Here is a 16,419-nt window from a genome sequence, read left to right as displayed (position 1 = left end):
TCAAATACGGATGTGGTCGTTATTGTAAATATACAAGGATTTTACCATTCTCTTCAAGTGGCAGTAATTGATTTCTGTCAGGTAATTCTTTTTATGATATATCCTGTATAAGTATTGCATAAAAACCAGAGTATGCAAGTATGACAATGTTATACACGCTGCTTTGCAACGGGAAGGCGAATCAAACCCTTCAATAGACAGCCAGCAAAATGGTTTTTTTTTTCCAGTTGGCAATAGCTATCGAAACACACGTATTAATGATGTACTAGATGCTTCAACATTCAACATTGAGCCACAAACTTCGTATTAGCAAGAAAAAGATTAGTTTCATTTCTGTGACAGACGTAACATGAAAAATAAATAATAATAGAAGAAAAGAACAGCTCCAAGCTTCCTCATACAAGCATACGTTATGGGTTTATAAATGGGCGAAATTATCTGCCTCAAAGCAGCTTACAAAATTTTGCAGATCATCTTTGATTTGGCCAGATCACATATGATATTATGGATAGTACAGTAACCATCTTCCTGAGAGAGAGGTAAAGAATGCTTCTCAAACAATGAGCAAGCTTGAAGGGTCAACTTAACTTATAATCTCCTCGGACAGAACATTCTTTTCCCAGTGATATTCTTTGTTAATCTTGTCTTTGGTAGTGTGCACGAGAAGTAGAGAAGGCTTCCATGAGAGTCAGTAAAATAGAAGAGAGCCAGTGTATCAAGACAAGGCACATTTATAGCTTGTGTTTGTCCATGAATCATTCGTTTATTTTACCTAGAGGGGACTCATTGCTGTGGTCGTCCACCAACCATAGCCCAAAATCATGAAAACGTTTGATTTTCTTCTCAAAACCAGTGATGTAGTTGTTGTGGATGATGACATGCATCCCCTTGGTTTCTTTTACCCATGTTTCATTCTTGAAATATAACCCTCCTGATGGAAATGCAGCCTGAGGCAATAGATAAAGATCCACCTGCACCAATTTGCGCTGTTTGTTAGTATGATTCCCTAGAAGGAAAGGAGATTTAAATGGTTTTCATAAATAAAAAAAAATTATAAGGAGCTTTTGCAAGTTTTTGGCCTATGAAATCAGCTCACAAGGACAAGTTCTCAGTGTTCAGACTTCAGAAAGGTAAAGGCAGAAGGTGGAGCGTTAAACCCCCTTAAAGGGAAGGAATAAGCCTCAAGGCATAAATCAAGACCAGTTAAAGTAAGAAAATTACAATATCCAATCTACATTGTCTTGCATATTTTCTTTAAGCTTTCATTTCCTGATGCCTAATAATGGTTATTCAGTGATTTGCTTTAGGGTACACAATGCATTTTGGCAACGTACTAATGATTGGTTGAATACTGAGGGAGAAATAAAAAGGTAAACCTGACATTGTGTCATATCAATATTATGATAATATACAGCCATTTAATTATTATTTTATTTTAAGAACTAGGTGCACTATTATGAACCTTCCAGGATTTCAAAGTTCCATTATTAACTAATCTTCCTGTCTACTACTTCATCCAGCAGTGGTTGGTAGCACATTGCAACGTCATAGTTCACTAATTAGAATCAACAAATTCTTAGCAAAAGACAATAATTTCTTATAGCTATGCATGTTGTAGCAGTCAACCTCAACATGATATGCATACAACTAGACGATTAGGTAGCTCTTAGCGATAACTCAATAAAATGAACAAACATACCTCTCCAGCAGTTCTATTTAAAGCCCAGTTGAAAGCAGGCTGGTCATTGGACTTTTTCTTTTTGGACCACGGTTGCTCTTTGAGTTCTTCAATCCACTTCTTCATCACTAACTTTGCTCCATCAGTTGGCCGCAGATAAATCATGCAACTACAAATATATGTTCTTCCCTTCTTACCAGGAGCAGGCAGGTCATGAGGGTGATCTAGAGGTTTCACCTGTTGATTCCAGGTAGATGAGTAAAATAAATTTTCATGATCATAAAAAATAAAAAGAAACAGCAATCTACCAATTATTCTCCTCATTCTTTCTGCAAATGCACGTCTTCGAAGAAAAAAGCCTAAATGATAATATTGATATGATGATATCCACCATGTTTATGTTATATTCATGATAAAAAAAATATAGAAATGCAAGGTAGAAGACATACAGCAGCCATGTCATCAGTAAAGTAGACATCGTGATTTCCCTCGAGATAACGAAATGGATCCTGCAACCAGACCATATCCACATCGTTGTACATCACATTGTACCCCAGCTCCAGAATCTGCAGGAGATGCCTTGGCCTTCTTGACGTAAAATTGAAGAAACCCTGTAAATTTTCAAAATAAGCAAAGCAATAGAACATTCCATCTCTGGTAGAAACCCCCCCATTCTCCCTTTAAAGCCCACACAAGGTTCAGGTCTATGGAAAAGATTGCAAAAGGCAACGTTAGATCCATTTAGTCCTACACAGACGAGCTCTCTTAGGTTTCTAGCACATGTATATATGATACCAACAATGAAACATTTCTCAAGTGAATTTCCAAAGAGCTTGCTTTCTTTAATTGGCAACTATACATTTGTATCCCCATCAAGCCCCCACACAGTAAATCAAACAATTCCAGTTAAACGAGAGTAACCACACAGATCCAACCCACATAAAGATTCACAACGAGTAAAGACCGCAGATTTCCAACAAGGGACCCAATTCAGGAAACGAGGTTGAAAACAAACCTGAGATCCAAATTTGTGAGCGGTCTGCAGCTCGGGCGCCGGCGGAACAAGGACCGCGTGCCCGGGCCACCTCTCATTGACAAGATAAAGCGTGGCGTAATCCTCAGCAACCACCAGCACCTTCTCCTGCTGCTTCTGCCTCGACACGCTAATCAGCCAATTGCTCAAAAAGGGCAAGTAGGGTTTACTCACAGCGCAGACAATCACCGTCCCGATCTCGTCGCCGGCACTCTTACCCTTGGCGGCGACGAAGGCTGCGGCGTCGGCGAGAGTGTAGGATCGCCACTTGGATCGGAGGGAAGACGGCGGTGGCGGCGGGGACGGAGAGAGAGGAGGAGCGACGAGCGGAGGAGGAGGGAGGAGAGACCCGGAGTGGATCTGACGAGGGTTTCTGGCGTTGGTGAAGAGATTTGGGCATTTTTTTTTCCTTCAGTTATTTCGATCGACGAGGGAGCTCTGATTCTGATTTTGATTTTGACTGGGGACACGTTTGCTGTGGCAGTTAGCTGATGAGGAGGGCTCAGGACACTGGATCGAATGATCTGATGTCAGCAGCCATAGTGAAGAAGAAAGAGGGGTTTTTTTCAGATATTAATCCCTCATTAATAATTTTATGCTAGTCACTAAACTTTTTGAAATTGCTTACTAGTCCCTCAAATGGCTATAATGGCCTGTCACCATAAAAGTAGCGTGGGGGGTCTATCCACAATAAAACACTGGGAGTCTCTCCGCAATTTGGTGATACTAGTGGGGGCCTACTCACAATTAACATTTATTAATGACTTGAACTATACATCTGGTGAAGAAAAATCGAACTTGGACGGGCGAGGAGGCTCGCTGCGTTAAGAGGCGAGGCGAGGGAGCTCACCTGTGCGATCACGAGCTCGCCTGCTCGTGATGGACCTCACCTACTGGAGCTCGGAGCTCACCTAATTCGCCTGCGTGGGTGGAAGTCAGCTAGAGGGAGCTCGCCTGATTGATCTAGGGTTTCCCTATAAAAGGGAAACCTTATTCACGGGATTTTGTGCGCTGCTCATCTCGCGATTTTACAGAGGAGAAAAACTCTGTGGTGGCGGCAGTTCTCAAGGATTTGAGAGGCGAGTTTTCGGTCAAGAAAAATGCGCACAAGCCCTGTAGCATTTGCTACAGTGGCGAGTTGTTTGTTGTGAGAGATCTCAAGTTTGAGATTTTCTCTTTTTGCAAGTTTTGTAATTTCTTATGGTTAAATAAGGAATTATTTGTGCGGCTCCTGGACGTAGGCAAGTTTGTCGAACCACGTAAATCTGTTGTCTCGTCTCCTTTACTTATTGTTTTTTCTGTGTATTCGCTATTGCTTGTGTTGGTTGTTTTTTCTCTGGGTGATTTAGCTTCCGCGGCGGTGTGGGCATCTCTCGATCTCAATAATTGCTATCAGAGCCCTTATTCAAATTAGCGGTGGTTGAGCTTCCGATTTAAGGTGATGCTTGGTTATTGTGTGGTGCACACAAGGTATTTGTTAAAATTTCCTAAGAGAGGTGGTTTACTGAAACAAGCTGATGATGACGTCTGCCAGTAAAACAGTTAAAGTTGAAAAGTACGAGATCGAAAAGTTCAATGAGAAGAATAATTTTTTCTATTGGAAGATGCAGATGAAAAATTCGTTGATTTCGTAGAAATTGCACAAGGCTTTGGCAGGAAGAGAAAAGAAGTACGAAGATATGTCAGATGAGGATTGGGAAGAGTTAGATCTCAAAGCACGAGCGTCGATTATCCTATGTCTTGAGAAGGATGTTGCTTTCTTGGTGGATGGAGAGGAAATGGCTGCGGGCGTGTGGTCAAAGTTAGAGAGTACCTTCATGACGAAGAGTCTAACAAATCGGATCTACTTGAAATGCAGATTATATACTTACAAGATGGAGGAAGACTCGTCAATCCGGGAATACATTAACAAGTTCAATATGATCATATCGGATGTGAAGGACATTGATGTGAAAGTAGAAGATGAGGATCAAGCACTTCTGCTACTTCTTTCTTTATTGAAGTCTTTATGAGAACGTGGTACAAACGTTGATGCTTGTGGATGATAATTTGAAGATGCATAAGACTAGAACGACGCTTGTAACAGATGATCTTCAGAAAATTTTAACTAGTGATATGGCCACTAGTGGTAACAAGGAGCAGGCGCATGGATTGTTTGTTAGAGGAAGGAGCAATGAGTGAGGAAAAGGCAATGGAGGAAAGTCTAGATTGAAATCAAGACCTCTTGCGGGAAGACCGTGTTTTAAATGCGATGAACTTGGGTATTTCAAGGTCGCTTGTCTTAATAAGAGAGTAGGTGAAAAAAAGAACAACAATAAAACCGAGAAGAGAGAAGGCAAGGAAGAGGTGAGTTGCGAGTTACATCTCGGAGGAAGGGAGCTATAAAGAATGCTATGTTGTTACGGGTTGCAAAGATATCTTCGGTAAGTGGATTCTTAATTCAGGTTGCTCTTACCATATGTGTCCAAATAGAAAGTAGTTTACTACCTATAGAAGCATTGATGGTGGAACCGTATTAATGGGGAATAACCATGCTTGTAAAACGATGGGGCTTAGTGATATAAAAATTAAAATGCATGATGGAGTGGTCAGAACCCTAACGGACGTGAGGTATGTTCCCGACTTGCGGAAGAATCTTATCTCAGTTGGTGTTTTAGACTCCAATGGTTGCAAAATAGTAACAGAGAAAGGAGTAAAGAAGGTTGTTCGGGGTTCCTTAGTAGTAATGAAGGGTATTCATCATGGTAATCTATATACTTTCTCGGGTACGACAGTGACAGAAGATGAAACGGTTAGAACTGATGGAAGTGGTGGGGATCCATGTGAGCACACTCGGTTATGACATAGACGGCTTGGGTATATGTTAAAGAAGGGTCTAGATCTGCTAGGTAAGGAAGGTTTGATGAAGAACATGAAAAAATCTTGCATGGATTTTTGTGAGGATTGTGTGTACGAAAAGGCGCACAGGCTTCAGTTTCTGAGAAGCAAGCACAAGAGCAGAGGTATATTAGACTATGTGCATACAGGTATTTGGGGTCCGGTTCAGACAACTTCCAAGGGTGGTTCCAGGTATTTTGTCTCGTTCATAGATGATTATTCTAGGTATGCTTGGATTTATTTTCTTAAACATAAGAATAAGGTATTTGAGACATTCAAGAAGTGGAAAGTAATGGTTGAGAATGGGACAAATAAGAAATTAAAGACACTGAGATCTGATAATGGTACAAAATATACAGAGGGTGCTTTCAAGGAGTTTTGTGATCAGAAGGGTATTGCTCGACACTGGGCAGTCAGGTTTACACCACAACAGAATGGAGTCGCAAAAAGATTGAACCGTACAATACGGGAGAAAGCAATGAGTATGCGATCATATGCTGGTTTAGGCAAAGAATGGTGGGCATAAGCGGTTGCTACAGCTTGTTACATAGTGAATCGTTCTCCACATTCGATATTGGATGGTGATATACCCTATCGGGTATGGTCAATAGAGTATGCAGATTATGATAGACTCAGAATTTTCGGATGTACAACCTACTATCACGTTAACAAGGGAAAGCTTGACACGAGGACCAAGAAGGTAATATTCTTGGGGTATGCAAAGGGCATAAAAGACTATCATCTTTGGTGTACATAAGATTCCAAGTTCGTGATTAGCAGAGATGTTACCTTTGATGAGAAATCCATGATTGCCAGAGCATCTAAGAACGGTGGTGTTGAGACTGTTAGGACTTCAAAGTCCTAGGTGATCGAAATAGAACCTAAAGACCAACCATATTCTAGTCATGTTCAAGAGGAGGATCATGAAGATGATGAGCTTAAACAGGAGGAGGTTCAGCAAGAAAATGTACAAGTATTATAACAACAGTAACTCAAAGATAGTTTGGCTTCCACTAGGCCAAGACGAGCATACAAGCAGGTTCAGAAGCTGGGATCAAATCAGCCTCTGAAGCACTATGGACAGGTACATTTGGTTGAGTACGCACCCTTGGTAGAGGATGATGAGCTGGTCACCTTCAAAGAAGCTATTCAGGATAGGGATAGTGAGAGTTGGTTGGCTGCGATGGAGGAAGAGATGAAATCTCTCCGAAAAGAATCAAACATGAGAGGTAGTTCCATTGCTTGTTGGGAAGAAAGCTATTGGTTGTAAGTAGGTGTACAAGAGAAAGGAGGATCCTTCCGAGCTTGATGGTACAAGATACAAGGCTACACTAGTGGCTAAGGGGTTTACACAAAGAGAAGGTGTAGATTACAATGAGATATTTTCTCCGGTGGTGAAACACACTTCTATTCGGATGCTATTAAGTATTGTTGCTCATGATGATCTTAAGCTGGAACAACTCGATGTTAAGACGGTCTTCTTGCATGGAAACTTGGTAGAGGAAATCTATATACATCAGCCTGAGGGTTATAAGGTTGAGGATAAGGAGAATCATGTATGTCGCCTGAGAAAATCATCTTATGGATTGAAACAATCTCCTCGGCAGTGATACAAGCGATTTGACTCCTTCATGCTAAAGCATGGGTTCTTCAGAAGTGTTTATGACTACTGTGTCTATATTCGAAAGCTTCGTGGAGGTGATTATATCTATCTTCTTTTGTATGTGGATGACATGCTTATTGCTTCGAGAAGCAAAGTGGAGATAGATAGGCTGAAATCTCAATTTGGTAAAGAGTTAGAGATGAAGGACATGGACGCTGCTAAGAAAATACTGGGTATAGAGATTAGAAGAGAGCAGGCGAATCGACGAGTGTTCTTGAGTCAAAAGGGCTACATTGAGCGGGTTATCGCAAGGTTTAGGATGCAAAGTGCTAAGTCGGTGGTGACTGCATTGGCTCCACACTTCAGGCTCTCAGGTAAACAATCTCCCACTACAGCGGAAGAGAAGGTACACATGAAGCGTGTACCTTTTGTTAGTGCAGTTGACAGTTTAATGTACGTAATGGTGTATACACGTTCAGATATTTCACATGCGGTCAGTGTTGTTAGTAGGTTCATGGCGAATTCGGGAAAGGCACGTTAGGAAGCAGTGAAATGGGTCCTGAGGTACTTGAAGGGTACCACTGATACGTGTCTGTGTTTTTATGGAGATACATGTTAGATTGATGAGTTTGTGGACTCAGATTATGCGAGCGATCTAGACAAACGACAATCTACTACTGGTTATGTATTCAGAATACATAGTGCTTCGATTAGTTGACGATCGATATTACATGTTACAATGATACTTTCTACTACAGAGGCTGAGTACATGGCCATGACAGAGGGAGTGAAGGAAACATTATGGTTGTGGGGTCGGTTAGACGATTTGGGGATTGAACAGGGTTGCGTGAACTTGTGGTGCGACAATCAGAGTGCATTTCATTTGGCTAAGAATCAAGTTCATCATGCTCGTACCAAGCATAACGACGTTAGGTATCATTTTGTGTGGGATGTCATAGAGGAATGTGATATTTTTCTCATGAAGGTGCACACAAATGAGAACCCATCAGACATGTTGACCAAGGTGGTGATAGGTAGCAAGTTTCAGCATTGCTTGAACTTACTTCATATCATCCTGTGTTGATCTGCCCAAGAGGGCAACAAGCAGAACTACGATTAGCTTGATCCCGGTTAGAGGGTACGTAGGCAGCCACGATATAATAGTGTAGCTGATTTGGCCTGTTTGGCGTTCATGGTGTTCTTCTGGTATTCGTCCAAAATTTGAGGTTTATCAAATGATGTACGAGGTGGATAATTGAAGAAAAATCAAACCTGGACGGGTAAGGAAGCTCGCTTGCGGGCAAGGAGGCTCGCCTGCGTTAAGAGGCGAGGCGAGGGAGCTCGCCTGCGGGCCTCAGCCACGATATAATAGTGTAGCTGATTTGGCCTGTTTGGCGTTCATGGTGTTCTTCTGGTATTCGTCCAAAATTTGAGGTTTATCAAATGATGTACGAGGTGGATAATTGAAGAAAAATCAAACCTGGACGGGTAAGGAAGCTCGCTTGCGGGCAAGGAGGCTCGCCTGCGTTAAGAGGCGAGGCGAGGGAGCTCGCCTGCGGGCCTGGCGTGGAGCTAGCCTGCGGGCGAGGTGGTTCGAGCTGGCCTGTGCGATCACGAGCTCGCCTGCTCATGATGGACCTTGCCTACTGGAGCTCAGAGCTTGCCTGATTCGCCTGCGTGGGTGGAAGACAACGGGAGGGAGCTCGCCTGATTGATCTAGGGTTTCCCTATAAAAGGGAAACCATATTCACGAGATTTTGTGAGCTGCTCATCTTGCGATTTTACGGAGGAAAAAAACTCTGTGGTGGCGGTGGTTCTCAAGGATTTGAGAGGCGATTTTTCGGTCAAGAAAAATGCGCACAAGCCCTGTAGCATTTGCTACAGTGGCGAGTTGTTTGTTGTGAGTGATCTCAAGTTTGAGATTTTCACTTTTTGCAAGTTTTGTAATTTCTTGTGGTTAAATAAGAAATTATTTGTACGGATCCCATGGACATATGCAAGTTTGCCTAACTACGTAAATATGTTGTCTCGTCTCCTTTACTTATTGTTTTTTTCTGTGTATTCTCTATTGCTTGTGTTGGTTGTTTTCTCTCTGGGTGATTTAGCTTCCGCGGCAGTGTGGGCGTCTCTCGATCCCAACATCTGGGACTCACCATAGTTCATACTGTTCATGATGTTCAACAGCACATCGGAGATTTAACGTTCACCCGCAGCCTGTTTGATCAAATGCGCAACCGGTGCATTTTCCTTGGATTTGAACTTTGAAGAACAACCTTTGTTTAATTTGGTGTAAGCCTTGGCTAATGCTGGGCCTGTATCTTTAGATTCCTTTTCGTGCTCAAAGCCTGCACTGCATTGAGCTACTTGATGTGTGATCCGGTGGCAAAGCTGTGCACAGTGAGATTGTTAAGTTGGGACTTGACAATGATGATGCCCTTATTCGTATTGAGTTGATGGTTATGTATGCATTCTCGCTCTGTTCAGCGAATGAACATTTAGGGAATCGATGTTTCATCATGCGGGTAATTGGGTTGCGTGGATCTTGCAACGTTGTTGCACTCTCGAAACAATGTGCTCATATAAAATGCACTCTTTGACATATGTATTCTGTATGCGGTATGGGGCAGAGTGTTCTATGAGTAGTGATTTCAATAAAGCCCTATCTTTGTTCTTCGAAATGCAGAATGGTCTTCGACATACTTGATGAGCTGAATGGGATTGTTCAGGCAATGGAGGTACAGACCTCAGCCGGGTCGCTCAGAACTCACAGCAAGAAGTTTTGCATAAATTCTATTTATTCGAAGAAAAATGGTCAGGAGGTCCCCTTTAGAATCTCGAAGAATTCGAGAATTATGCAATGACTGCTGTAGTTCAGTTGGGACCATCTCGGATATGGCAGGCGGTGACCAATCAAAGATGTTCATGCAATAACCTCTGGTAAAGCGGCAGCATGACTTTTTCATCAAGTAAGATTCATTTTCTAAGTTGAAACCTATTTTACTGCAAACCTGATGTTGCCATACATGAATTTACTCCATTTAGTCCTTAACTGTTTCCATGTTTATTCCAATAAATTCACACTCGATTCCAACTTATATACGCACATAAAAATCTTAATTTTTGCCATATTTAGCTGGCTCATTTAGATTTTTTTTTCTAAACAGTTGGACACTTTGTTTACATTTTCTCAGGTATTTTTATATGAAACAATAATTATACTTATTATGCGCTACTCCGTTGTTTACTTAAGCATCACACATGATGATAATGCCTCATTTGCTGGGCTTTCTCTATTTTGTTAATATGGCCGGAATTTATAGTTCCTTATTTCTGCCATTTCCCGGCTCTCACCTACCTTCTGTTGTTGTAAATACGTGGTATCGCCCGTTAATCTCTGCCTCAATGAAGCCCTTCAGTTACCTTCAAAGTATTCATCATATTTTATTATCATGAGAATGCATTTCAGAAAACAAAAAATTATATTATTTTGTTATTTTCTGACACTTCATCATACGCGTTAGTTTCTTTTCTCCAACCCGAGACGTATCAATTGAGATACTTTACATGACAAACCAAGCGCATAGACTCACAAAATGTTTGCAGAGTTACATAATACCGTGCGTTCTTGATCTTCCTTGTCAACTAAATAAAGTTTTAAAATGAAGATTCAAAGTACCTTCATCGTCAAAAATTGTTAGATCAGCACTCATGGTTCATAGGATATCGAGCTGTTTTCGTGATGAGAAGCAATACAGTTTTATATGATTCCTGTTATATATAAGCACCAACCACATGTGAAGTAAAAAATATTTTACGGAAGGGTATATAATTGACAAAAAAAAATTGCAGATCTAAAGTTTTGGCTAATTTTCTGCCCTGGAGTTGCCCGTATGTTTACTAGATAGAATATTTTTTTTTGTGGCCTCAGTAACACCAGTTGTTTCTCCATCGCACTTGAAACTTCGAGCTAAGAGTCTGCCTCTGTTTCTCTTTACAAAAAAAAAAGGTTGTTTTCCTCCTCAGTAATGTGAATAGTCTTCCAAGCACGAACTTGATATTCTCCTGATCTTGATAACAACATTGACAGGCATGGAAAAATACTGAAGCGCTAGATGTAACAGAACCAATAGGATTTCCCAAAAAAAAAAAAAAAGAAAAAAGAAAAAGCAAAACAAAAACGAATAGAACATCAGATAGACATGAAATCAATATTAGGAGAGAAATTGTTTGACCTGTTTAATACAAATTACTCCCAGTTCCAAGAACCTGACCGTGTACAAGTAATGTAATTAATTTGCCGAAAAAACCAATAGACCACTCAACAACAGCCCCACATCGCAGGATAACCTTCCTTAAATCGACTGAAATTCAACCGGGAATCAACCATGGATATCGTTCTTATTATCGCCCCTTTGGACTAATGAGCTGAGAAAAGATCCCGTTGCTGTTCGTATCATTACTTGCCTCGCTCCCCCCGGTACTCGCACCTCCATTATGCTCTCCTGAGATGATTTCGCTTCTCACGGACTCTGGCATATCGATACTCCCACCCTTGGAGGACTTGCCATCTTCAAAGCTCTCTTGCAGTTGAAGAGCAAACTCCAGATTCCATAGCACATCCCCCATCGAAGGCCTGTCGACTCCGTGATCAGATAAGCATTTCTCCGCCGTCTCCGCAAACTTCTTCAGGCATTCTGGATCCATCCTTCTTTTGAGGTGCGGATCAATTATGTCACTGAAAGTTCCCTTCCTTAGACAGTTCAGGGCCCAGTCAGCGAGACTAACTTGTTCTTTTGGCAGAGACGGGTTGAGCGCTGGGCGAGCACACAACACCTCGAAGAGAACAACACCGAAGGAGTAAACGTCGGATTTATCCGTCAGCTGCTGCCTCCTGAAGTACTCGGGATCCAAGTACCCGAAACTTCCCTTGACGACCGTGCTGACGTGCGACTGGTTCATCGTCGGTCCAGTCTTGGACAGTCCAAAGTCTGAAACTTTGGCAACCCATTTCTCATCCAAGAGGATGTTGGTGGTCTTCACGTCTCTGTGTATGATTGTGTACTTGGCTCCAGTGTGCAGATAATGGAGTCCTCTCGCTGCTCCGATGCAGATCTCTAGCCTCTGCTTCCAAGACATCGGTGCCTTCTTGTTGTTGTACAGGTGCTCTCTCAGAGTCCCATAGGCCATGTAATCATACACCAAGCACATCTCTCCATCTTCTTCACAGTATCCGATCAAGGACACCAAATGCTTGTGCCGCAACTTGGACAGCATCTCAATCTCCGTCTGGAACTCATGCACTCCTTGCTCCGACGACGGATTTGATCTCTTGACAGCCACCTTTGTGCTCCCGTCCACAATCCCCTTGTACACTTTTCCAAACCCTCCGACACCGATGACCAGCGACTCCTCGAAGTTCTTAGTCCCCTGTTTGATTTCGGCGATTGAAGAAATGCCTGCAGAGGCTATGCAGCCATGAATGAAACATGCTGCTGCACCACCAGAGACAGTCGACTTGCTCGCTGAAGTCTGAGAACTATCCATATAATGGAAGCCAGCCAGACCCACGAGTTGAGGGGGCAGGCGAGCACCTTCCTTTTCCTCTGTAGCGACGCAAGACTATCGTAGGACTAATCCCAGTGCTGGCCACTCCAATCCGGCTGCTCCACCAATAATGTATGCTTTCTTGCTGGGCGACTCCTGGAAACCCTTGTTAAACCCTGCTTCAGCTTCCTGCATCAACTGCGACGGGACTGGGTTCGGTCCTGCCAAGTTACCATCGCTATTGCTGAGCTTAAATATCTCCAGACCGTTGAGAATTGAGTCGTAGAACTCGGGCTTCATTTCTTGATTCGGATGAAGAGCCACCCACAGCATCACATCTCCGGCCTCATCGCTGACGAATGTCGTGTAGTCCTTGTAGATAGGCACGAACTTGTTCGATGCCCAACCAATGACGTCAGCGGCGGCCTGAGCGGTCTGGTTGTTGACGAAGATATCGAACACCCTCTGGTTAACTTTACTAACCTGTGTCTCGCACATGTGCAGCCTGACCATGTAAGTGAAGTTTGCATCCACCTGAAACACCCAGGTGAGGTTGTAATTCAGATTGATCTGGCTATCGGGTCCCATGGTTCGAGCAGTCTTGTAAACGTCGTCCGGGGCTATGAGCTTCGCCTCATCGTTCGGGTACTCAATCCTGGCCTTATCACCTGCCCCACTTGTGACGCCGATGCTAGCTCCGAAAATATAGGGAGTATCGTCATACCACGTCCTCGACAGTCCGGAGTCATTCGTTGGGGGAATGTACTGCCCACCGACATTGACCCGAAACATCGTCTGGAACGCAAACGTCCCGACATCGACAGTCTGGTCCGTGCTCCCGACGAGGATTGCAGACTGACTGTAGATGTTAGGCATTGAGACAATCTCGATGCCGTTGACAAAAGCGTATGACCCTTGGTAGTTCTTCGAAGGCGTGAAGGTCAGGCTTAAGAATCCGTCATCAGAGGGGTTCAAGGAGAATTCCTTGATGAGATAGGCCTGGGACAGGGCTTGGGCAGTGATGTAAGCGCTGAAATTTCTCAACAGGGTGATTCCACCGGAGGCGGTGACGTCGAAGAAGGAGTTGGAGGAGTTGAGGGTGTTGTAGGTCGTCGGGTAGAAATGGAGGCGGACCCAATGGCGGTCGCTACCGGAGACAGGGAACTTGTAGGTGGACTCAGAGGTGAAGATGTTGGCGGTCATGTAAGGAACAGGGGAGGTGATGGATGGATCTTGGAACGACGCGGCCGCAGGCTGTGAATTGCTCGACGTCAGAAGACCCTTCGCCGATGGCTCGCCCATCCAGCTCCGGCCGTCGATGTCTGTGCCGTTCTCATTCGATCCGCAGTTGAAGAGGATGAGCGGCAGGGGCACTTGGGGCAATGGAAAGAGATCAGGCCAAGAAGGGGGAGGAGGAACAGGCAATAGGCTTCATGGTTGTTTTCGGCGGCGGCGTACAGGAGGAGGATGATCCCTGTCCGCCGACGACGATAACGATGAAGAACAGGGGGAGGGTTGGAGGGTTTTCCTCTGTTTCTATTTGAGATTGAGAGTTTAGGTCATGGTTGATTGATTTGTTCTTGATTTAGGTGGGAACTGAGGAACAGAGGAGAGCAGAGATCATGGCTTTGGTCTCTGTTTCTTCTCTCTCTGTTGATTTTTTTTTTTCAGGGGATCTTGGGTGATGATGTTGTTGTTCTTCCTCTAACGAGGGTGTCCTTTCTGCGTTGGGTGAAACAGAAAGCATTGACTGAGGCAATGGGAGTTTGGAGAAGGGGAGTAAATGGCGGGGGTTTCAGTTATATTTTGGTGGAGGGAAATGTGGGGATCACCTAGCTTTTAATGTTTTTGGAAGAAACTGAAGGTGAAAAAAAAAATAATAATAAAAGAAGAAAAAACTCTTAAACCCGTAACTATCCTTTTAGTACAATCAAAAAATTGGGCTACCACGGTCAATGAACCCTAAGCACGTAAGCGGAAGAGGTCCCATATTTTGTTACTCGACCAATCAAAGTTCCCTTCTTCTCAATGTTGGACAAGTTTTGAAAATCAACACATATACAAAAATAATTGTAAATTTCAACCTCTTTACAACTTATTTGTCAAAATCAACTCACTTTCAACCATCTGGCTGAAATTGGGTCGATTTTGACAAAAAAATATCTGAAACTTCACGGGACTTCAAGTCCTGTGAAGTTTAAGACACTCTAATGACATTTAATTAACGATGTTAATTCTTTCACGGGACTTCAAGTCCCGTGAATTTTGTTTAACTTCATCCTTCAATATGCTCATCCAAGATCGAGTCCTCCCCGATCGCAACAATCTGCTTGCCCGAATCCGAATCAGACTCAAACGTGAGAATCCGAATCAGACTCAAACGCGAGAATCCACAAGCCGCTGCGATTAATCGGGCGAGCGCTGGAGAAGTCGCTGCTAGATTCAGATACAGATTCGAAGTTGCTGCTGAATTGGCGGTCGATGAAAAACTCATCGTCGACGATCTTACCCTAAACCTAGATCCATGTCGTTGCCGGGTCGGTTGAAGAGGGAGAGGGAAAGGATCGGCGGATCTTGATCGTGATCGGGTTCAGATCTGGATGGGGAAGTGGATCGGGGAGAGGAGGGAGAGAGAGGGACCAGAGAGTTGGAAATTCAGCTAAACTTCACGGGACTTCAAGTCCCATGAAGCTAAAACACACTACTTACAAGTTCACGGGACTTCAAGTCCCGTGAACTTACACAACTTAATTAGATGGCTGCTAAACTTCATAGGACTTGGAGTCCCATTGATAATCATATTTTATTATAATTTTATATCCTCATTATCTATTTGATATGAATAAATATACTACTAATAATTGTTTTTATCTTTAATTGCAGGTTAATAAAAAATAAATCTCAAACTCCAATCTCTCAACAAAAATCCCTTGATTTAATGAAGAAATAAAGCAAAGAAGCCCATTGGAAAATCAATTGCCAAATTATCCAAAAGGCCAAAACCAAAAAGAAGAAAACATCAACAGAAGCCCAAATGAAGAAAAAAAATGCCAAAAGTCCAAGCCCAAAGGCCAAAGAGAAGAGAAGTTGCGGGCTGAAAAAGGAGGCAGGCTGACATCGATGCCAGCATCGATGGCAGCATTGATGCCCGCATCGATGCCATCATCGATACCCCTATCGATGCTGACATCGATACGCTGGCAGTTAGTTACAGATTAGTGGCTGAAATTCAATTATTTTGGATAAGATTTTGATCCAATGACTTACATTCACTGATGTTTACTATAAATAGTAATTTATTTTGTAGTTTAGATTTTGTAATTTATTTTGTAGTTAAATTTTAATTTCTTGCACTATTCACTTTGATGCTAGAACCCTTTTGAGTTTAGTTTTTCTTTTTGTTTATTTTTATTTTGTTTGATTCGCCTTTAGGCTAGAACCCTCTAGGGAATCACCCTTTTCTAAGAAGTGGGTTCAATTTTAGATTACCAATATCTATAATTGAATCCATCATCTTTAATTTCTTGTATTTTCTTTTATTCTTGAATTTTGTTCTTCATTTTCTTTCTTGCCTTATTGATCACATTTATTTTTACTCACATCCACTCTCAAACACATTGATCTACACACTATCACTCTCATTATCTCTCCATAATCACATTCACTCATCACTCCTATTTGTCA

General features: G+C 42.6%; 2 protein-coding genes across 2 annotated transcripts; both read right to left on the bottom strand.

Moving 5' to 3' along the window:
- On the bottom strand, nucleotides 351-3,374 carry LOC109847169 (UDP-D-xylose:L-fucose alpha-1,3-D-xylosyltransferase MGP4-like). Its single transcript, XM_020416411.1, is given in 6 exon segments — nucleotides 351-971; nucleotides 1,700-1,915; nucleotides 2,128-2,289; nucleotides 2,694-2,978; nucleotides 2,981-3,221; nucleotides 3,340-3,374. Coding segments are annotated over 6 exon segments (1,155 nt in total). The 3' UTR covers nucleotides 351-755.
- On the bottom strand, nucleotides 11,374-14,102 carry LOC109850811 (receptor-like protein kinase ANXUR1). The gene is given in 3 exon segments (XM_020420875.1): nucleotides 11,374-12,729; nucleotides 12,731-12,841; nucleotides 12,844-14,102. Coding segments are annotated over 3 exon segments (2,442 nt in total). The 5' UTR covers nucleotides 14,038-14,102; the 3' UTR covers nucleotides 11,374-11,592.

The sequence above is a fragment of the Asparagus officinalis genome, chromosome 7, assembly GCF_001876935.1.
Source record: "Asparagus officinalis chromosome 7, Aspof.V1, whole genome shotgun sequence".
NCBI lineage: Eukaryota > Viridiplantae > Streptophyta > Magnoliopsida > Asparagales > Asparagaceae > Asparagus > Asparagus officinalis.
Note: the sequence above shows the minus strand (reverse complement) of the source record. Positions and strands in the feature narration are given on the sequence as shown.